The sequence below is a fragment of the Euprymna scolopes genome, chromosome 15 (assembly GCF_053919585.1).
Source record: "Euprymna scolopes isolate OS-2025 chromosome 15, ASM5391958v1, whole genome shotgun sequence".
NCBI classification, from domain to species: domain Eukaryota; kingdom Metazoa; phylum Mollusca; class Cephalopoda; order Sepiida; family Sepiolidae; genus Euprymna; species Euprymna scolopes.
Genome location: NC_136496.1, coordinates 94,246,718 through 94,271,717, shown reverse-complemented (window position 1 = coordinate 94,271,717; position 25,000 = coordinate 94,246,718). Strand labels below are relative to the sequence as shown.

The following is a 25,000-nucleotide window of genomic DNA, read 5'->3' as shown; positions in this document are numbered from 1 at the left end:
ATGCATATACATACATACACATACACACATACATATATATATACATATGCATACATATACATACATATATATATACATACATATATATATACATATACATACATATATACATGTATATATGCATATACATACATACACATACACACATACATATATATACATATGCATACATATATATATACATATATATATATACATATACATATATATATACATATATATATATATACATATATATATATACATATGTATAAATATACATATATAAATAAATAAATAAATATTAACTCTTTAATAATTATATACATATATATATACATGTATATATACATATATATACATATACACAGCCTTTGAGACTTTACATGACCAGTCGCCACAGTTGATTGAAAATTTCTTGGGGCAACTAAAAGTCGTAAATCACTCGCCAGCTAGTCCATAAAATTTCTTTAAATAAAGAAGTGGAAACTCATTTATTGTACGACCCTCAAATATGGGGTGACTTAGAATTTATGAATTCTTTCATCTCTTGCTGTGAGACGGTTGGAATATAGTATTGAAAAAAGAGTGGTCAAGCTAAAGGTCAACAAGAGGTCAAATTTACACATTTGGTGTGTAGTCAAAATGTCGCTTTCATTTAGCTCTCTTATTTTGAAATTCATTTGGAAAAAAAATTCTTCAATGCTACAACGACATACTTACATGCTTATAAAAGTAAAGATGAACATTTGAAAGAGGAAAAAAACACATTGTTCCATCAAGAAAGCACCGAAAATTAAATTATACAACAAGTAAGTAATCATATTTTTTTCAATTATATAAATTCGGATATTTGCATGCTCTTTTTTGCACAACTTTCAAAAAATCATCGATATCCAATTTTAAAAATAATATTCCAAATTTTAGAATGTTGTTCCGAGGTGAATTCTTTGTTTTAATAGAAACAAAAGAGACCAATTTCTGTTCTATATCAAAGCTTTATTTCCATAAATTACAAAGAAAAATTAACCTTTTAAATTTTAAAAAGATATTAAACCATGCCGATTTTCTAAGAAATCTAGTTCATTTGAGATAAATGGTATTTTTTTTTTAATATCAGAGATTTCGGGCCATGGAGATCTTGTATCAGTTTTGTTTCTTCGTAAACAAACATTATTTATTCCAGGGACGATAGAAATGTATCAGGATATAAACAAATCTGGACATGAATTATAAAAATGTAAACACATAAAAATATCAAAATAGCTGATTATTAGTAACATGTTATACATGATATAATATTTCGACTTGCCTTGTAAAAAATAAAAATATAGAATAAATGTATAACACATCTTTATTGTTTCATTAACAAAGCTATTTAATTACTAGGTTAATCTATATAATTTTCGCAGAAATGTTCAATGCTATATGATGCTAAATGTTCATTTTTATTATGATCTCACTTCGAGTTTTGTTCAGTAATTATCGTAAGCAACTATTTCTGATTCTTTTGCGCTGCTGAGATGATCGTGTGTTTCAGAATATTTTTTAATTAGAGACTTCATATTGAAATGTTTTAATGACAAAATGAATCTCTAATATTTGTTTTGCATTTTAAAATATATTTTTACATTACATTTTCTTTGCATATAAAGTTATATATATTCGTTTTCTAACGGTACCAATAAACACAGTCTTGAATTATTTATATTTCAATTGTCATTTTGATACTACGTATCAGCACTGTCAGTAATTTCCCCCACTCTTTATCTGTGCCTAGATCAAAACATAGATTCCATGAACATAGCTTTCTTCTGAGAAGTGCACACCTGTGGAATTCTCTTCCGCTTGCCTGTTTCCCACCTGACTACAAGTTGAATGTCTTCAAGTCCAACATAAACAAATTCCTGATTAATCGCCCCCTTAAGTAAGACACTTTATCAAATCTCCAATACCAACTATTACTACGATATTATCCCATCGATTATTGTACACAAAATAACCCTTATCCACGAGTGGCTTATGGGCCTTGATAAGTGGTGATCCCCATGTAAAAAAAAAAAAAAAAAGCATCCGAAGAAATGGTTCTTATTTCTATTGAACAATAATATGAATAATGCTATATAAAGAAACTGGTGTTGTATTTTAACGTTTTGTTGATTATTTACTGAAATGTTTGTAGTAATAAAATAGTTGATTTACAAGAGTTAAGAAATATCTTCTTGTTAGATTATACACACGGTAATTTCTGGAATCGTTGTAAAATTATTTACTATTATTGACTGTAACAAAGACATAAAGTCGGACAAGTAAAAATATTTTGGGGCGAGTAAATTTTCCCTCACACTCAAAGGCTGCATATATACATATATATATATATATATATATATATATATATGCATACCTATATATACCCATATACATACATATATATATATACCCATATACATACATATACATATATATACACACATATATATATACATACATATACATATATATACACACATATATATATACATACATATATATATATATATATATATATATATATATATATATACACTAGCATGGGTACCCAGCATTGCCTGGGTTGACATGAAGTTCTGTTTGAAACACACCAGTTTTCATGATGGGCAACGTGAATACCCCCACAACCAAAATAAAAGAACGGATGAAAATATGTAAATGTAATCGCCCAAAAAAAGAAGTATGTGATATCCTCGCCACCAGATATTTCAGCAGAAGGGCTAAAAAGAGTAGAATCTATTCTCCGGATATTGAGCACTGGAAAGACCCCCGCCCCGCAAAGAAAAGATAATTAAAAATAAATCCTTACAGCTTTTGTTTCAATAAAAATAGCAGCGAATAGTCGTGCGATCGCAAAAAAAGAAAAAAAAAGGAGATCTACCAAAAATTAATTACAAAATTAATTAAATGACATTTTTTGTCATTTTATATTTCTAATGTAATCCCCCCCCCCCCCAAAAAAAATTGAATTTGTCATATTTTGGGGTTTGTTCTGTTTATAAAATTGTTAGGTGAAAGTACAGAATGGTTTCATAAAAATTAATTAAATTTATCATTATTTTATGTTTCAAATGCAATTCCTGCCCCCCCCCACCACCACAAAAAAAAACCCCTAAAAGTTTTTTTATTTGTCATGTTTTGTCCCCCTACCTCGATCGCCAAACTTGAAAAAAATGCTAGAGATGACATGTCTGGTTGAACGCTTTGTGGCCAAAAAGTGGGTGCTCATTTTCTGTTAAATTTATATAGAAAAGTTATCTCCCATGCTAAAATGTTAATTTTTTTTTTCAAAATTTCTTCTTTCATATTATTTATAAAAACTGCTTAAACATATTAGGCCACAAAAAACCAGGTCTTAATTTTTTGGGTCAATGTCAAGTTTCTTTCCAACTCCCCCAAAAACTTTAAAATTATGACTTTTAATGGTTTTCCGTGATGCTGAAAACGAATATTGCGTTTAAATTTGGGGTAGATAAGTAGTTTTCATGATATGAAGAAATTACTTTTTCAAAAACTGAGGGATCACTTTCCTATCACCTAGTAATTTCTTCATATCATAAAACAAATTTAACTGTGATATTCATTTTCAGCACTCCTGAAAATTGGTGATGTTTCTTTTTTACTAAGAGATGCGTTCATTTTTTCATCCCATAATTATGCTGTTAGTAAGTTTACAAAAGCATCCTTTTTTTTGTTCCTTTTCATTATAGAACTTGTATCGTTGTTAACAGGTGCCTCTGCAGTTTAACATTTCACAAAAATTCTGTTTACATTAGGAGGCAATTAAATAAAGTACAAGAGCACCTGGTAAAAACTATACAAATTCTATAATTGAATACCCACCTCAAAAAAAAAAAAAAAAATATTTTTGTAAACCGCTTGTGTAAGCTTACTGACAGCATTATTTACGTCCTAAATTATGAAAACATAAACGAATCTCTTGGTAAAAAGACAGAACCGGTTTTCGGTGATGCTGAACACGAATATCACAGTTAAATTTGTTTTATGATATGAAGAAATTATTAGGAGGTTAGAAAGTGGGTGCCCATTTTACATTAAATTTATATAGGAAAGTGATCCTCCACGTTTTGAAAAAGTAATTTTTCATATCATAAAAACTACTTATCTGCTCCAAATTTAAATGTGATATTCGTTTTCAGCACCATCGAAAACCATTAAAAGTTGTCATTTTCAAGTTTTTTGAGGAGTTGGAAAGAAACTTGACATTGACCATTTTTTTTGTAGGGGTTAAACGACGCTGGGTCACGTCGTAAAAATTGAGCATTTTTAATTTAAGATATTAAATAAATTATAAAGAAAATCAGTTTTGCAGGCAATTAAACTCACTTGATATGGTATAATTATTATAATAAATCCTGAGCAACACCAATTAAATTTTATAAACAAAAAGAGCAGAGAATGATGGATTTTGTTCACATGTGTTTCTGACTAACTCTGCCCTTGTGAGGATGCAAGTAAATGAGGGCATTAGTTTTAATTATTTTTCTCTAACAAATAAAAAAGGTTACTTAAAAAATTAAGAATAAGCAAAAAAAATTTGCTCCAATTAAAAATAAAAATAATCATTCAGCTTAGAATAATATTTCGAAATGAAAACAAATATTTAATAACATGCTCCGTTTAAATTAAACTATCATAGTTATTTCCCCTTTTCATTTTCTGGTTTTTGGTTTGAAAATAAAACGGTTTCAGATTTCAGATAAAATCGGTTAAATCAAATATAACTTGAAATTTAAATAAACTAAATAATTAATTTTTCTTTAAATAGTACAGTTGAAACAAAGCTATTATGTCGAATAAGTAATGTCATCAAGGTAATTATTTAAATAGATTTAATTTAATGTGATATGTTAATGACCGTAACTCAATAATGTAAATGTGGTTTGAAGAATGCTATATATTGAAAGTCCGTATACAATATAATATCTCCTTTGACAGAAGTATACAAACATGGTCATTAATATTTCTTGACCAGGAGAGGTGCACACACATTTGGCCTTTATATTTCTTTGGTCATTGGGAGTTGTACACACACACACACACACGAATGCTACTACTTTATATATATATAGATATATATATATACATACATATATATAATTAATTAATAATTATTACGTGCATAATAAGATAACTTTTATGCACATAATAATTATTAATTAATAATTAATATTTAAATAATAAAAAAGTAAAAAAAAAAAAACGTCCTAAGATTTGGGCGAAGAAAAATGTAAACAAAGAGCAAATAACTCTTTTCTTATATTAAGAGAAAACGCTCAGGGAGCGAAATTAAGAAATTAGTCGTTAATAAAAAAATAAATAAAAATTCAAACAATCTTACATGTATGCCTGAATATAGCGAGATTCGAAATCGGGGCCCTATCATAAGAAGCCAAACCACTGGGCTATCTCTCAGGACTACTAATTTATCACATTTTTATGTAGATATTGTTTGTTTTTTTTGTTAGCAATACTTATTGAATGAATTCAATTATTTATATGGAAGTGCATTTTTACCCAAATGCAAGTTGGGAATAATTTTCCCTTTGACCAGTTTGGTACCCCCAAATACACACACACACACACACGCACGTACACACACACACACACACACACACACACACACACACACACACACACACACACAAACATGTCTGCATGCAAGAACGTTTTCATCCATAATTCTATTCAATTATACACAATGCAGAAATAAAAAGAATTCAGTATAATAGTTAAATGAAACCAGTCATCTAATTAGAAACCATAAATGATGAATAATTAATTAACGAAAGCTCGTTTTAGAGGAATATGCAAATTAGTTACCCTTCATGGAGTCGCTTGCATATTCATGACTGAGTATATTAACAAGTTTGTTTTAATAATTTTTAAATAGAAAAAGTAGGCTTTATAATCAATGTCAGAGAGAGAGAGAGAGAAAAAAACCCTCATCTTTATATATATATATATATATATATATATATATATATATATATATATATGCATATATATATATATATACAAACACACACTAGCACACATTGAAGAGTTATGATACAGCAGAACTGTCTGTCCATGGATTACTAAAATATGCTCAATTTCTTGTGTTGAGTGTACTGGTGAGTGAAATAAGAAACTGTCGTTAATGAATAAATGCAATATTTTTTGTGTAAGCAAATTGAGCTTCCGGCATTTGACAATGGTTATCATTGTGATTCAACTTAGCAGCAACCAAAAGGTTCAGGGGTTATAAGCTTTCACCGTTATCTAGACAGTGTAGTTTAAAAATCAGATTAAGGCAGTTGTTTGTCTAGCTGTACTGAAGAATTATGATATAACAAAACAGCCTGACTGTGTATATTATATATATATATATATATATATATATATATATATATATATATATTATATATATACAGAGTGGAACGATAAAATTGTCCCCTTAGAAAAGATGATATGATTCCATTTCAACTTGATGAAAACCGGTTTTCCTTTTTTGCTGCAGACCATCTACAAGTTTTCAAGTTGTGTACAAATCCTAAGAACGATAAGAGCCTTCGTTTATGTTTGAAAGTAACACAATGTTCAACGAGTGAGATCGGAGATGTGCCACTGTACAACTCATGCTTTCTACCAATCCAATTTATGACAACAGGACCATTGCCAGCACCCTCAAAATGCAAAAACGGACAGTTAAACACTTTAGAGCACAGCTGAACACATCGGACAGCCCATGGTTATGGTTTTTGTGTGGTTTCAAATGACGGCCACATCATGCCACCTTACATCTTGAAGTCGGCTTAAAAGTCAACACCAAAGTGTACCTGGATGTGCTGAAGAGTGTGGTGATCCCCTGGTGCAATCAGGTGACCGCTTGGTGTGATAGCAGGATTCGGTGTCAGCTCATAAGTCCAAAGATGCCCAGGCTTAGCTTTAGAAGGAGTGCTATGACTTTGTATCCTTCTCTCACTGCCTCCCCACCTCATCCCCTGACCTGAATCTGCTGGACTACTTCGTTTGGCCATACGTTGAGAACATCACCAACATAACCTCCCACAGCACCAAATCCAGTCTGATCGCCACTATCCACTGAGTTCCTGCTGGCGCTTGTGGAAAAGGCATGCTCCCAGTTTCAGACCGGTATCAAGGTGGTGATTAAGGTGCTACTACATAAACAAGTTACCTGAATTAATTTTTTCAATAAAAGTTTTAAAATAAAACTGTAGTGTTGTTTTCTTTAGGGCGACAAATTTATCGTTCTAGCCAGTATATATATATTCTAAGTAATATATATATATATATATATTCTAAGTAATATATATATATATATATATTCTAAGTAATATATATATATATATATTCTAAGTAAAGATATCCAAAAGTAAAAATCATAGAATTTAACGAGTTTGTTGATAGTACTCAATAATAAAGAGCAGAATATTATTTTATTCAACTTAGGTAAACAAAATTACCGTTTGTCACTACAATACATTTACTGTTTCAATCCAAAAAGATTTCATCAGGCAACAGAAGTCTCTGTTCTTACTTAAGGCCAGATTTTTAATCAACTAAAAATGGGTTAAAAAACTGGCTTTAAGAATGAAAGCTTCTGTTGCCTGACCAAATCTTTTTAGATTGATCAGTGAATTTATTGTAGCGACAAATGGAAATTTTGTTATCTAAATTGAATAAACTAATGTGTGTGTGCGTGTTCCTAGTGATTAGGCATATGTTTAGTCTGGTGAGGAAGAAAAAAACGTTTACTTACCAACCAACATATTGATGACGGTAAATATAGTGGAGAAAGTTAAAGCCCATTGTATGTCTAAAAATATGACACTGAATAAAATACCGAAACCCTGAAATAAAAGAAAATAATGTGAATGGTTACATATCTCATCGAATTTCTGAATGTGTCTATCATATATTTCCGGAACTGTCACAGACTTACATAAATCTTCAAAGTCTGGGAGAAATCAAACATTTCCAAAGTTTCTGACTCGTTGGTTTTTTAATTCTTGAGTTTCTGATGAATGTTTCAGTCAGCTTCAGGGAAAGATTAAATAATTTTTCATGTTTTTTTTTTTTTTAAACTTTTATTAACCCCAAATAAGGTATATATGGCACTGAGACGTAAGGGGATACTATAATAAGGGTGAGATTTATAAGGGGAGGGAGGCAACCTGGGTAAGGAGTTGGGCAGCAAAATGTTTGTTCACATTAAATTTAAATTTCTGTACGTTGGTATGGAAATGGGGAGCAGAAAGGGAATTCTAAAAGCAAGATGTACAAAGAAAGATGACATCAAAGTAGAACATAAAATGACATCCACAATTATAGGTCCTGGATATGACCTTAAACTGTATCCAGTGGTGAGGCCCCAGCTTGCGGGCTTTGGGGAGTGTGGAGCCACCCTTTAATTACCATTGCTCCCAGGTCCATTCTGACCTGGAGTGGTAGTACCTGTTAGGGTCCCAACTATGGGTTAAATAGAAACTGACTTGAAAACAAAAAATATATTCTATTAAAAAATCTTTCTTCAAAATCTTTGGATTCGGCATTAAATAACCCGAAAAGGGTTGTTATGCCGTAAAACAAAAACAACCAACCAACCAACATCTACAGTTAAGAGGTTTAGCAGTTAGCTGATTGGGTGGGGTTACTTTTGTTTTTGCTACTTTTGTACAAGTGCAATAAGTTCATCGGAGCACATTCTGTGGAAGTATTCGTAAAACAAGCGCAAGGACACAACTCTGCATTGATGTAACAGGAACTGGAGTCTGAGACACAACAGTACACAACAGTACGGGACCCATTAGGTTAGAAATTCTTTCTTGTACCAAGAAGGAGAAGCTAGTTGTCAGCATATCAGCTCAGATGCAGCAACCCTACTCCATCTCTGGTTGAATAGTAGCTTCATATAGTTATAGGATATTAGATTTAAAAAAACAAAAAATATGTATACAGTAGAATCAAATATGGAAGTAATAAATGTGAAAATATCTTTTAAAAATGTTAAACAGAAAATAAATTTGAACTTATTTAGTTTAATACCCATTTTATGTGTTGGCATGCACGGGACAGTTTTTAGAAATAGATTTCCAAAGCAACCTATCTCTGGCCAGCTCTTTATTTATCCCTCTTTCTCTCGTCCATCTTTATCACTTCTACCCATGTTTTCCTTAAGCCTTACCCTGTAAACTGAACCTGCTACCTGAAATTTTCTACATCTACTAACCCAAAAACTCACATCCATTCTTTCAATGTGACCATACCACCAGAGTCTCCTGTTTTGCACACATCTCCCTATACCCAGATTTAATCTTCCTCTAAAGTTCTCAGGTCTATGTCTGCCTGAATACTCATATAACACAGCCATCAAATCATTCTCATATTTCTATTCATGCAACACATATCTTCAACCCTCATTAGGCAGGTTTTACTTTCATACATGATCACATTTTGTACACACACCTGATAGACTCTTTCCTCGATCAATACTGGTAACAATGTTTGGTAATGGCAGAAGTTCTATAAATTTTTTCCATCAACTCCTAACTCTTGCAATTAAGCTAGAACCTGACCCACCCTGTGCTCGAATGGTATCACTAAGGTAACAACCTTCTTGACAACCTAAATAGCATCACCATCTGGATATACTTTCGCCACATCTGATTTCTCATTCATCTCCACTGTCTTACATTTCTTACACACAAATTGGTTATCATCCGTTGATCTACAAGTACTTCCATTGCAATTCTTGGGTAACCAATACTTACAAATACTACAAAAGAATGAACTGCATAAAACTCTCTTTCGACAAACTAAACAAGGGAAATTTCCAATACTACAACCATTTTGTCTTGATAACGTTCACTCTCCAAATTTTACTTTTCACAGCATTCTTCCAAGTTCCTTAACTTGATAAAGTAAACCTTCCACTGATTCACGAACGTAAGCCATTTCCACCGAACAACTCACATGAATAACCTCGGAGATTATTTCTATTTCAAAAACCCACCCCCTTTGATGAGTCATATTATTTTTCAAATTGTTTACCTGAGACAAGATGGCATGAAAGACAATAACGGCCATTGAAGCAAACAGAATTCCCGGTCGATAGAATCCAGCAAACATACTGATGACAAAAAAGCTGAATATGGGTAAGACAAGAGTTAAAGGTGCCTCGCTGATAATCTTAGCCAGATAATACGCCGACAATCGATAATAACCAGCAGCACGCTCTTTGTAAAGGATTTCTCTTTCGTTAGGAACTGAAAAATTAAAAAAAAAAGGAAAATACCAACATTCAGTATGTAATAAACAAAAACATATATGAGTTTCTTTTGGTCAAGATCAAAGTGTAGTATCTGTTCTTCATATGCTGCACTTCATTTTCTTGTTCTCTTTCGGTGGAGGAGAAATCCTTCACGACTGAGACAATTTTTATTTTTGTACCTTTTCTCCACGTTAAAAAACGACCCTGGTGTCTAACTCTGTCCCGTGGGGAGGCATAGTAAATAGGTACATGCAGACGGTATGATTGAAAGTTCTTGATGAACCGTCCCCCTATGTAATTCAACTTACAAGAATTCCACTACTTATGTTTACTACGCTATAATCACATTGATTAATGTATACACATTAACCCTTATCCTCGAGTGGCCTCCGGACCTTGATAAGTGATGATTACTTTGTAAAAAAAACAAAAAAAAACAAGATAAAAAAAAAGAATAACAGAAACATGATTAATCAGAATTAGAAAAATCAGAACTTTCTGAGGTATTGGAATCGGTATCAGAATCAGAAAAAAAATGGCGTGTATTTTCCAATGCCAAAAAAAAGATTCTTTTAATTGTATTTTTTTTGTAGTTTGTTATTGTTTAAAACTTAATTTTACCATTGCTGTTACTAATGATAAAATTATAAATATTTTTTTTTTAATTTTAAACTACCATTAAAACTAAAATGTATAAATTACTCTCCACAAATGTACTTTTACATTTGCTAAAATATATGCATGCATATTACATGGGTTTTTGCGGTAATCACAAGATTAAAAAAGAAAATAACTCTATAGTTAAATATTTACAGATTTTAAAAAGAATCAGAATCAATAATGATACCAACATCAGGAATTTAGACCAGAATCGGTAATGCATCGGAATAGAGGAAAATATTGGAATCGTCCCATCACTAGAATCAACACCACACAGTGGCAATGTACACAATGAGTCAACCTTAGTATAATTTTTGTTAAAAACAAATTTTCATATATATAAATTTAAAGGAGATTAGAATAATAGTCTAAAGAGCTGAGTGTATTTTAATGTAACAATGAAATTACTAGTTTAATTAAAATACAGGAAATAGAAAGTGCTCGTTGTAATTTAAATATATAATAAGCTCGATAGTTAAATGTCCTAGAGCTAATTCAATATTAAGTAATGTGATTTATAATTTTAAATTTTAAATTATAAATCACATTACTTAATATATATATATATATATATATATATATATATATATATATATATGAATAAAAAAGAATACGAAAAGTATAAAAGCTTATAACTTTTCTTTATTCGTTTTCAATTGGTGACGTGCAGGAATACAAAATAATATTGTCTATATATATATATATATATATATATATATATATATATATATATATATATATAGTCAGAAACGCACATTGATAAATATCTGTGTATGCTACTCTTTTACTCTTCCATGTTATTTTTGCCTGACCTTCTTTATGTATGTCTTTTCAAACTCATAAAATGTCAATCAATGTTTAAATATTTGCATACCATTGTCAGGACTCCAACATTTTTTCTCATTATAATTATTAAAATAAAACAATAATCGTTTTTATGACAATATATTGATAATTCGCTGATATGGTTTTTTTAGCAATGTTTTTTTTTTTGCAAATAAAAATTAATCTAATGATCATATTTTTATGACGACAAAATTTATTGATAATTTAATGATTTTAGATTTTTATCACAATTTAAAATTTTTATTTTAATGTTTTATATGCAATGAATTTTATTTCTTCTGTCAAAAAATTGTAATCAATATAATAATTGTTTGTTATAATGAGAAAATTTATAAATATTTAAAAACTTAAAAAGTGCAACAAAATGCCAATTACATTCTTATTAGTGCATAAGGCACATCTGATTGAGTGTAAATAAAATAGTTGTTTTTTTTTTTTATTCTAGTATCTTCTTTTTTTAAAGTTTAATATTAATAGTTTTCGGTAAAATAATTTTCCAGGTAAACATTTTGTTGAATGTTTTTCTGTTGAGGCAGAAATCTTTTTTCAAGAAAATATATATATCTATAAAAGTGACCTTATCGGTGTGTGTGCAAAAAGTCTTTACCAAACTCCTCTCTGAATATTTGGTCTACAGAGTAGAAATTTGATATGTAGGGTATTTGGACCTGTAGCACACTTTTAATTTGGTTTTTAGCTAGCAAAAAGTTGTTGCTAAGGGGTCAAAATTGAAAAAAAAAAAACAGTTAACCTTGGCAGGAATAGTTGACTAAATCTAATTACATGGACAAATCTACATTCAGAGGTTAAACTACATTATTTTTTAAACCGCTTATATGCGTATGGATGTAGTTAAGAAACTAAGGGATTAGGCTGATAGTTGTATGCTTTGCTTTTGATTCTAGCTGGTGGCACCCAAGTAATATTTTATTTTTCTTTTGATATTGTAGCAGAAACAAATAGAACTCTTTTCTTGTGCATCAGTACCTCCCATGACTGTGCGATATGGCACATACTGACCAATCAGAGGCATAGCGCAGGGATCTTCCTTACCCCCTTAAGGAACTATAACTGCTTCCGTCCCGGACGAAAACAACTCCACCCTTTTCCAGCGAGACGTCGAAGAGAGCGGACCTGTTTCCTCACACTCTCTCTCTGCCTACACAGGTATCTACAATTCCCACTCGGGATTAACTATCGGGCAAAGGCAGACGAGTTTTATCATAGCTATATCTAAATGGCATCATGCCCTTGTTTCAATAAACCTTTTCCTTGCAAGTTTTACGAAGTAGTTTGTTCGTTTATTCAGTAGCTTGTGTTGGAATATTTATTTTATTAGGGAGTGCCCGCAAAGCATTAACTCAACTCTTTAAAATATCACTAATACATATGTATAATATAATAATCAATAGAGAATTGGTTCTATAATAATAAATATGCAATTAGCATGAATCAAAATATCATGTTTAAGCATATCTTACGACCGGGAAACACCAGGTGGCCTGCTAGTTTCTGTACATATTTAGTTTTGTATCTGAAATGAAAACCAAGGGAAATAACTTCAAAACATAATAAAACTACAAGAGATTGAAAAAAAAAATGATAAAATTAGAGTCAATGTTTCCATTAACAACTGGAAGAAAAAAGGGAGATAATTCTTTAAATTTTGGTAAGACAATCTAAAAATAAAAATATGATGCATGTTTACATTGGTGCTCTAAGCCAACACATTTCAGGAGAAAACATTACACACTTACATGTCATGTAGAAATTAATATAAATTAAATTTAAAAAAAAACGTAAAAAAGTGATACAGTAGATGTGCTACATGTATTTTTAATAAAATAATCATCAACAACTACGTTGAGATTTTGTGTTCAAAAATGGTGAACCCTTAATTTAAGTCAACGGTTTATCTCCTTTGCCATACTGAATTGATTCCACAATTCCTCCACATTAAAACATACAACAAAACTCAATCATTTGATAAATTCTATTTTTACTTGTAATTGTTTTTCTATTGGATCATTTTTATGTAATTTTTAAAATTTATACTAATTTTGACATGTTACATGTGTAATAATGTTTTCACCTGAAATGCGTTGGTTTAATAGATCACCAGTATAAAGAAGCATCAAATGATAAAATTCGAATCGATGTTTTTATGAACAATGAGAATAAGAAATAGGAGAAAAAGGGAGATAACTCTTAATATATAATTAGGACATAATCTAGGAAAAAATATGTACTTTTACTAGCAGGGAGGTGGGGGGGGGGGTAGGGGCGACCGGCTTTGCTTGGTTGTAAAATAGGCTTAAATATGATATTTTAATTTGTGCAAATTTTGTATATATTATTATAGAGTTGTGATTTCAAAAGTAAAAAAAAAAAAATATTTTAGTGCCATCAGCTGGAATTGAAACCAAAACTGTAGCATTCAAAACTGGTTACATTAACACTATACCAACGTGTCATGCATATGATCTGATTAAAAATTAAAAATAAACTTGGATGAATGTACAAAATGTATAACAATTTTTTTTCAATTTTGACATCTTAAAAACTGGCTAAAGACCTATAAAAGAATGGTCCAATTATCCAATCATTTGAAGCCTCTAATGCCGCTTTCTGACTTTTAGTTTCAGTAGAGATGAAGTTTGAAAATATGAAGACAGACAGACAGACATGTAGCCTTTTATATATTAGATGAAGAATTAGGGCAAACCACGACAAAGGGAGGTAACTTTTGAATATAAATTTCGACTTAGTGTTTTCAAAGAGAAATGAAAACAAAATATAACTCACATGAAAGTACAGCTTCCAGCAAAGGTTGGAATGTCCAATGCGTGACAAGGAAAAAGAACTGTAACGAGAAATGTCTTATGTTTTTTACTGTGTGTTTAAAGAATGTTTTACTAAACAAGTTATTATATTTAAATGAAAGAATAAAAATGAAAATTAAAAATTTGGATATGTGAAATTAAAAAAAAAATGTGAAACTTAAACATAGCAATAAAACGTGAAGCCAAAGCTAGAAGCCAAGAACAAATCAGAAGTGCCCCCTCAAAAGCACTTAGAGTATCTCGACTACCACTAAGATCAAACAATAGTCCACTCCCCAGTCAACTAATTTTTTTATTAGTTTACAAACAATACATTTTATTGAATGCATTCACCATTATCGATATTTCTATTCAAACATCAGAAGAATGACAGTATAAGGATGATTAAAATTTCTCAAATAGAACAGTTTTGCGCCAGTTTTATTTTCCTTAATGAAGATTAAAATCAAGATATCTATATATAAAAAACTAAATGTATGTATGTTTGTGTGTTCCCTATAAAAAGAAAGGTTATAGAATTTATATAAAATCTAAAAGTGTATTATGTAAAATTATCCATCTATAAGATAAATCTCACCTGTCTGTTTAAATGTATGCATGTATGTATGTATGTATGTATGGACATATGTATGTCTGCCTCAAACTTTCAACAGAGGTGACAGATTTTCATGAGATCAGTATTCTTTTAAAGCTCGACCCTTCGGACGATAAATATAAAAAAATTGGCCAGAAATATTAATTCCTTCACCCCCCCCCCCCCCCATGGAAGGTCGTTTTTTTTTTTCTGACATTTTTTGCAAGTCATTCAAAGCTTGCGTAAACAACGTCACATAAAAGGCATTATTTCGACCACTCGTGATGTCACAACCACATTAGACTCATCAATAAGAGCGTTTGTTTTATTTTTCACATATTTTTTATCTGGCGTGTTATGGATTCGAACCTGCTTACTACTCCTATTTTTTTTTTGTGCTTGCAACTTTCCTTTTTTATTTTGCTCAACCTTAACCCTTACGCACTTTCTTTTCCGTCACGGGTTTGAGCCTGCCTGTCAACTACAACTTTTTTTTTTATTTTGCACAGCACACACCTCTAAACACCCGGGCAACGCCAGGCACCCAGGCTAGTATAAAGGAAGTGTTCTTAAGTTCATCCCTTAGCAGGTTATAGAGCAGTTTTCGTGGGGGGATGGGTCAATGTAATTTCATGTAATATTTTAGAAAGAAAACTCTTCCGAGCAAGAAAGGGAAGGGCAAAAAGCTCAGAGAGTATAGTTTCAGTAATGCTCTGGAAACACCCTTAATCTTATTTGAATGGTTCAGTAGCACTCTGAAGGCTTCCTAAGTTTTAGTTTTTCATTCCTCACTTAAAATAATGTGAGCAATAACTGTAAGATTACAGTAATGTTAATTGGTATATAGTAATTCAAAAGATAGAACAAGTGTGATTAAACATAGCATTACGTAGGAAAAATAACAAGAGCCACAAGAGTAATATTTAGAATCAATTTCGGTTTTTAAAGTTGGATCAATATTTTAGATTAGCATACAGTACCTTAAATGTCTTTAAGTGCAGAATATTGTAATTGAATAAAAAAAAAATGAAAAAGAATGTTCTAAAAATCGAATAAAAAATAAGCAAAGAATGTTGTAATAATTGGATAAAAAATAAAAAAGAATGTTGTAATAATTGGATAAAAAATAAAAAAGAATGTTGTAATAATTGGATAAAAAATAAAAAAGAATGTTGTAATAATTGGATAAAAAATTAAAAAAAGAATGTTGTAATAATTGGATAAAAAAAGAATGTTGTAACAAATTAATTTAACAAATTAATTACTGTGGTAAGTAATTAAAAACAAAGACAAAAATACTAAATTCTCAAGTACCTTATACCGTAAAAACCAAAAGATGGGATAGATAAACTTAAAAAAGAAATATAAAAAAAAAAGAAAAAAAAAAGAGATGTAAAAAAGAAGAGGTTTATTATCTTCAAAGACCTTACTTGTCCTCTCCCAGCTCATAATCCCCACCCATATTACATTCTAACTTTGTAAACGAAGTAAGAAAATGTTTTTGTTTTAAATATCAGTTCTTGATGCCTGAAGACATAATCCCCCAACGCGGGTGATTACAGAAACATGTATGCACATATGTAGCCATCAATGTTTGTATAAATAAATTTAATATATATATATATATATATGTATAAGAAATGTAAAAATACCAGCGGTGTATTTTTCTCAAAACATATATATATATATACAATGTTTGTATTTATTAAATTTAATATATATATATATATATATATATATATATATATATATATATATATATATATATATATATATATAAAGAGAGAGAGAGAAAGAGAGAGATCACGGGTTATTATTTTATAATATATATATATATATATATATAGTTAATTGGCGCTCATAAATTTTTATTAAATTTTTTATTAAGTATGTTTTACACATGTTTCATTGAATAGTGAAAGCCTGCTAAACATCTCTTCAAAAAACAGTTCGAAAGATTTTTTATATGGAATGAAAAAGGATATAATTTTCACTCACCAGAGCTTTGTGTTCCCAAACTTTATCCTCCGTACGCTCAAGCTGAAAATAGAGGAGGCCAAGAAAGATGGAAAGGATAACGGCTCGGGCAATTTCAAACTTGGAAATGATTCGTGATTTAGACTGCTTATAATTTCTCCATGCTAGCCAGTAAAATTGTGTGATGAAAGACGTTGGCCATTTCGGATCAGTCTTTTCCTTTGGAAGTAAAAAGGACACTTCACCATTGCTTGGTATAGAAACTTTTATAAAAAAGAAAAAAAAATCAAATTACAAAATTATTTGACAACATTTCTGTGATGAGCCAGTAATTATTCATTTATGGCATGTCATTCACAATCTCTAATTACTTGCCTCCTTATGAGTGGAGACTTAGTTCATCTTGGTTCTTACCATTTTCAATGAAGACAATGAAAACCACCCCAAGCTAAATAGTCCAGAAACATGCATTGGCACAATATATTCAAAAGTTATTTCCCTTGAATCCTATTCAAATTATCTCCCCTGAATTATACTCTGCAACAAATGATAAGAGAGTGATACGATGAATGTATAATAGGAGTCTTAAAGACAGGTTTAGAGCTGATCACCTCAGGGCAAGATTAATCAACAAAGTACCAGGAGATGTTGTAGAAAAGTAGACTTAGATGTTATGATCACATTGAAAGAATGGATAAGAGTTCTTGGGTTAGTAGATGTAGAACAGTTGAGATAGCAGGATCAGTTCACAGAGGAAGGCCAAGGAAAACATCCAAAGAAGTGATAAGGATGGAGAAAAAGATCATCATCTTTCAACCATAGTTGACATGATAGAGTTCATACGTTCACGCCAGATATTCCGGTCCCGCATAACTGCTTCCAGGTTTCACCTCTCAACATTGGCACCCCTTGCAATGACATCTGGGTATGTGAGCATTCTACTTCTGGGGTAGATAGTAGGGTTCCACAGAAGTAGGGAAGGTACAACTTCGTTTACTACTCTAGAATAATGGCCTGCAACTTGAACATGTCTTGCTTTGACAATAAATGATGCAAATGAAAGTTTGACATTGATTTGTTTGGTTGGATGGGTCTTCCATAAGAGAAATGTTGGTCTTTCATTAGAAAGTGGGTATACGCACCATTCAGGCATGTTTTTCACTTTTTGGAAAGTGTCCATGTTTTCGAACTACAGAAGAGGATGGACTGTATTATAGATTTAAAAATTTTTCAATTTGATGTTTTTGATGAGATGTAATGACCATATTTTGCTCAAATCCTTAGCATCTCCTTTCTGATGTTGAAATCTTTGAATGAGAATGTGATGAGAGACCCTGGGTACATAATCATCAATCTGTTTTAGTGGCGTTTGATTCAAAGGTTATATAAAGACCTGGCCAGAGTTAGGTTATTTTGGAAGTCAATTGATGGATTTTGCTTTCGACTTAACAGACAGAAAAGTGAATACGATTCCAGTTGTAGACGTTCTATTGCGACTCAGAATACAAAAATGGAAATGGCTTCATGGCAGAGAGAGACTCTTGAAAGAAACACGATACAAAGTAAACATAGACAAGAGAACGATATGCAGCAAGTGAAGATATACTAATACGTCCACAAACCCTAAATTACATAAACAAGCATGAATGTACACTGTGGCACAAAAGTAATTGAAATGTTAAAAATACAAACCTTGTGGCTGATTGAAAAGAAGCAGCAAATTATATTAAAAGATTCCCAAGTAAAAAATTTCAGGCAAACAAAAATTCACCATGAATTTCGATCCACACAGATAATTTACACATCATAGTGTTAGTAGCTTCATTAAGGAGGTTTTATGTTTTGGACTACTTAACTGATCGTCATCAAACTTGGTTAAAATATTGGTCATGGTCTAACTTAAAACTGATTTAATTTTGGAATATCTAGGTCAAGGTCAAAGGTTACAGAAAAGGTTAGGGTCACGCTTGTAGAGACATATTCAGTTCTGTTCATAGTATAAAGTAACTACTTGGCCCATATGGTGGCCAATCAAGTTCTGCATCTTATAAGAACTTCATGTTTGATGTTGGAAGTTCGGTCATGATCCAAAATTTCACGGAAGTTCAACTTCCGATTTTTCTAAATTTAATGTGCGGACCTGATGCTCTTTGTTAATAGTCAATTTTTTTTTTATTACCAACGTTTCATACAATATGAAGACTTTGACCCATCCTTACCATTGTCAGGTGGAGGTACTCAGTCTCACGATAAATTTATGTTCTTGGTTTTGGATTCATTTTCAGAATTGTATAAAGTAATCATAGACATGGTCAGAAAAGCGAACCTCTAACCCAAGGAGAATATTCTCAAGAAGAAATGGTGCAGCCAAAATGAGAGTCACAGAATTTGCACTACGTTTTTGGTTATCATCATTTCGTATGAATCAGATGATTCGATTGTTGGCACTGGTATCCTCGATATTTTTCTAGTCAGAATTCTTTTTAGAAACACATCAGGTACTTACAAGAGTGATCATGTGAAGATTGCCAACATCACAAGTGAAAGTGTTTCCGTGCAATAAACTGGATTTGAACTTAGAACACTCAGGTCATCAGTCTGTATCATTAACCACTTAACCATCATTACCACCTTATGCTTATGGCTAAAAACATATTAAATGCATCTTGTACCTAAGCTTAATTCTCGCAACCCAAGGCACCACAATTATGATGCAAATAGAATGATTCAACCTGCAAAAATGTGATTAAAATTTAATGAAAGTGTCAGATTTTACTTTAGTTATCGAATGATTACAAATGCAGGAAGAAAGCAAAGTTCTTTGATATTAATGCGAAGACAAATCAGAATTGCCACAAGAATGACATTTTCTACAAAAGAAAATGTTTGCTATGGAATAGATAAGGAATTAAAGTCATAAATAAATAATACAAAAAGGGAATAACGCGAGCGACATTATGAATGCATTTTGACTCATGCAGATAAATTCAGAACCAGAATAGAAGCTGAAGATGTAGAGATGGAAGAAGAGTTCAAATGTAACGAAGAGTCAAAATGTAAAAGAGAGTAAAAAAAAAAATGAGCAAAAATAAAATATGGATGATAGTGATGACGAATGACGAGGAGTTAGAAGATGAAAACAAAATTTAAAAAAAAAAAAATGCAAACATAAATTCTAAATAAAAAGAACCAGAGATGCATGCTAAGAAAAACAGTTTAAAATTCCTGAGAATAATTAAAAGATGTAGAACATAAACGAAGATCATAATATGTGTTCGATTGTGGGAGGTGTAGTATTGTAAACAAATTAGTGTAGCTTATGAAAACGGAATCAAACAAAAGTAAGAAGTCAGCTAATATTCCGGAAACCAGGACTTGTCTGTCACTAGACAACTCTGCAAAACACGGTACTAGTCCATTTTCTTTTGTGGCTCATTTTTACGTCTGTGTTCTGCTCTACATTAGAAAATGAAGAACAAAGAAAAGGAAGAAGAAAGAAAAGGAAGAAGAAACTAATGCAACAGGGAAACAGAGTAGTAATGTATTGAAGAGAAAGTAATCTTGAATCACTAGAAAAAACTCGATAGCATCATTACTACTACCACCACCATTTATTTTATCATCTTATTTCCCTTGGTCAGAGGTCTGATGTTTTTGGATAGCCTGCAATTTCAGTCTCCTAGCTTGGCAGTCTTAAGTATCAGTTCCATTCCAATTCCACCCTCAAAGATTCTTATTTATGGTTTGTTTCAAAGTTTTCTTAAGTCATCCAACTTTCCTTCAACCTTCTACCTCAAGAATGTCTTCTTTTTCTTATCCTCTCCATGTGGTCAAACCAACATAGCTGACTGATTGCCAGGAGTTAATTGAGCTTTGGTATATTCAGCCTTGCTAACAGAGGAGCAGACCTGATATGCTAGGTCTGATCTGGCCCAACATTGCATATTCTTCTGATTATTAAGACAGGCGTGTGAAGTATGGGTGAGGAGCCAGATTGATTAAATAAATAAAAAAAACAAAAAGACTTAGAACTAGATCAATCCTTTTTTAGGGTTGATCTAGTTCTAAGAGCAAGAGAGACACACAGAAAAAGAACAAAGGTCCCAGACATTAACCAGAAATACATGAACAATAAAAGGCTCAGAACAATTCAGGTGTAACATCATATGCAAATTACACATAGCTATGCAAACTGCAATAATCCAACGGCAACTTATAATTGCTTAAGTCAATAAACATATACTCTACATGACGTACACATCACAGAAAATAACTCTTTCATGAAACCCTAGATAAGAATTTTTTGCAAAACAAAATCGAGATAATTTACCTGACCCCTTTTCCTTTGATGCCTAAAGCACATGTTGGTGAATCAAAGTCCGCAACAAACAATGTCAGAGAAAAAAAATTATTCTATTTTTCTAAAAAAAAAAAAAAAATCAATCAATATTTCATAAAGTAATATAGTTTTAATAATAGTAAAAAAAAACTTTCAAAACAATAAAATTTAATTATTTTCTGAAAAAAAAAAAAATAATTCAGTATAATGCAAACTTTTTTATCTGACACTATTTGCTTCCGACTTAGAATCGCCAGTTCTTTTGATTCTACAATATGTTTATTTTTTCTTAATGATTAATCTAACCCTGGCAATTAGGGTCTTTTAACTTGACTGTCTCGTTCCTAATTATTATTATTTTTTTTACTAAATAGGTCATCAGTTATCAAAACCAAGGATTAATGAGAAAGAATGATTGTCAGTCGAAAGATGAAGAAAATTATGAAAGGATTGGGAATGGTTGATGGAATAGACCAAGTTTGATTGTGACAACGCCGCATGACAGAAATCTGTGGATACTGAATTTGAAGACTATCATGTTGTAATCTGCATGAAAGCATACCCATGCTAACAGGTTCCACAGATGGGATGCCTTTGCGAATAAGCTCTTTTTATGAGAATTCCGTTTGATGCTAGTCACAAGAAGGAAGAAAATTCTTTTCAGTGTGGTAGAAAGCGAGTCCTCATTGTGAACGTCTTATGAGGAGGAAATAGAAATGAGAGCTCAATCAAGGACCCTCCATGGATATGGTAGAAAGAGACTAGCAATGTCTCTTCTCTGAAAAAGGATCAGTAAGAAATAGATGTAATCATCCCCCATTAGATTTTGAGTAAACTTTGGGTTTAATTTCAGCAGCTTTATTACTCTCACTTCCATTAGTTTGTTCTTACGTCCTCCTATTTTATGAGCGAAGCAACTGACAAAGGGGGAAGAATTGATGTTTTCTGGGTCTGAATCTATCCATCTAACATTTATCATTGGTTGTTTTTGACCTTGAAGTGTTTTTGTTAGCTACTTAAATTAAATGGCTTTATGCTTTGTCTGGAGTGATTTCCATAAAAAACAAAAAGTAAAAAACAAATAAAAACAAAAAATACATACTCTAAGTAACCCCCCCCAATCTATGTAAACAACTATCAGCCAATCAGGCTCCCTACCTTTCTGCTTCAACTATAGTCACTGTAGCTCCTCCCATTAGTTAACACTGAGAAAATTTGGTCTTATTTGACTTATTTTATACAAATTAATAAAATGAACGAAAACTAAATCACATGACACACAAATATAGCACTGAGTAAACAAAACAGTCGTAGGTCAATTCAACAAATAGTGATTTCACAACTTTTGTACACACTGTTGGACTTTGTGCCAAATGGATTAAAAAATAAATAAAGTATTTATACTTTACCTTCCTTGGTGTCGGATGTATTAAATTCGATCGATTGAGATCTACTTGGCCTAGAGAGAAAAACAAAAATTTCATAAGTATACTTTTTTTTATTTAAAAAACGGTTTAGTTTAGAATTCAACAACAGGTTAAGAGTAGATTTAATGAGAGTTTTCTCCCCTAACTCCCTTAATGATTCATAGCATGTTTATCCGTATCTATAAATAAATTCAAACATAAAAATTATGTTCCTGAGTTTCTGAAATGAGGATTGTTTGTATTATTATTATCATATTGTCCACAAGGACTCGTGATGTATTGGATAAGGTACAAAGTAAAGTTCAAGTTCTTTTGGAGGTTGAAGGTTCAATCCTCATTGCAGGAACAGGATACTAAGAATACAATGGCAAATTACTTAAAACTTCTACTTTGTCATGGCCGACAGAACAAAGACATGCTACTATTGTGGATTAAAATTCCATGCAGATTCATGAATTGAAATACATCTGAAGAAGGTCGGGGATTAAATTGACTGAAATGTAAGGGTTACACTTATGATGAGAATAGTAGTTTGAGTAATGCAAAGAATACATTTCAAAGTCAGGTGTATCATTCTAAGTCAGGTGTATCATTCAACAGTCAGGTGTATCATTCAACAGTCAGGTGTATCATTCAACAGTCAGGTGTATCATTCAACAGTCAGCTGTATCATTCAACAGTCAGGTGTATCATTCAAAGTCAGGTGTATCATTCAACAGTCATTCCTGTTACTAGCAAAATCCATGGAAATTCTAGTTATCTTGTTTATTGGTTGTATATTACTTAAAATATTTTCATTCTATGGGCACCCAGCGCGAATGTTCGAAGATGACCAGTTTTTTTTGTTTTTTATTTTACACGAGCGAGGGGTACCCAGCGTTGCCCGGGTGTTTGGAGGTGTATGTGTGGAAACTCCGGGGGTGGGGTGGGGGTGGGGGTTAAAAAAAAAAAAAAAAAGAAGGTAAGTATGAGGATCGAACCTGAACCGTTGAGGCAAAGCTGTAAATTAAAGAGTGTGAAAAAAAAAAAAGTGCGACGTTAACCATTGCCCCACCGCGAGATGCCAACGGAAATACGTTTGAATTTATTTAATCACTTGGGTTTGGCAGGTGCCCGTTTTAATGAGTTAATCAGGTCAAGTTTGACTGCGGGATAGTATTTACTGCGGAACGCTTTTTTTAAATTTTTATTTTCCCAAGATGTTATAGGAAAAAGACTAACCCACATGCGGCGAGCGACAAATGTTGAATATTTATCTTCCTGAAATTGAGCAAATTAAATAGACAGGCGAATTTCGTAGTTAACTGTAAGATATTACGATTTATATGTGATATAAAAAGTTGTGAACCGACCGACCGCTTCTCTGAAAAAAGCCTTTTGTAACATACAGAAAAAGCGAGCACACATACATACATACATTTTCACTTTTATATATATAGATGGGAGTCACGACTTATCAAGGCCTGAAAACCACTCGAGGATAAGGGTAAATGAGTGTACGGTAGTCACTGAGACAAGAGTGTATTAATAGTTAGTGGTGGAAATGGGGTAAAAATGGATTATTGGGGCAGGTGGGTGGGGGGGAGGGTCAACAAGAACTTGTTTACTTGGATTTGAAGACAATCACATTGTAGTCAACTGGAAAAGTAGGTCAGCGGAACAGAGTTCCACAGGCGGGCAGTTCTAGGAAAGAAGCTTTGTTTATGGAATTTGCATTTAGGTTTAGGCACAGATAGTGAGCGGGGGGGGGGAATTGTCGATGGTTGTTGTAGCAAGTCGAGTGTTTATTGTGAACGTTTGGCAAGGGGGTACCATAGATTGAAGCTCAGACGAGCACTTGCTATGAAAATAACAATAGAGCAGAGACATGCTTGCAACATCTCTTCTGTGAGAAAAAGGTTGCAGGGAAGAAAAAAAGAGATCATCTACTAGGTTTCGAAACCAGTTTTGAACGTTGTCAATGCAGCATAGGGTGCTCCGATCAGCTCCCACCCAGATATGACAACGGTATTTTAGTTCATATCTGGC

The 25,000-nt window shown here is 31.9% G+C and overlaps 1 protein-coding gene across 4 annotated transcripts in view; it reads right to left on the bottom strand.

Annotated features, from left to right (window-relative positions):
• Positions 1–25,000, bottom strand: part of LOC145293999 (uncharacterized) — a 174,820-nt gene that overhangs the window by 23,538 nt on the left and 126,282 nt on the right. For all 4 annotated transcript variants that reach the window (XM_080140915.1, XM_080140912.1, XM_080140911.1 and 1 more), the window contains 5 exons: positions 22,955–23,004; positions 17,228–17,469; positions 14,618–14,675; positions 10,087–10,301; positions 7,796–7,886 (listed from right to left, as the gene is read on the bottom strand). In XM_080140915.1, the coding sequence (XP_079997041.1) occupies positions 7,796–7,886; positions 10,087–10,301; positions 14,618–14,675; positions 17,228–17,469; positions 22,955–23,004 (656 nt within the window). The remainder of the gene's footprint in view (positions 1–7,795; positions 7,887–10,086; positions 10,302–14,617; positions 14,676–17,227; positions 17,470–22,954; positions 23,005–25,000) is intronic.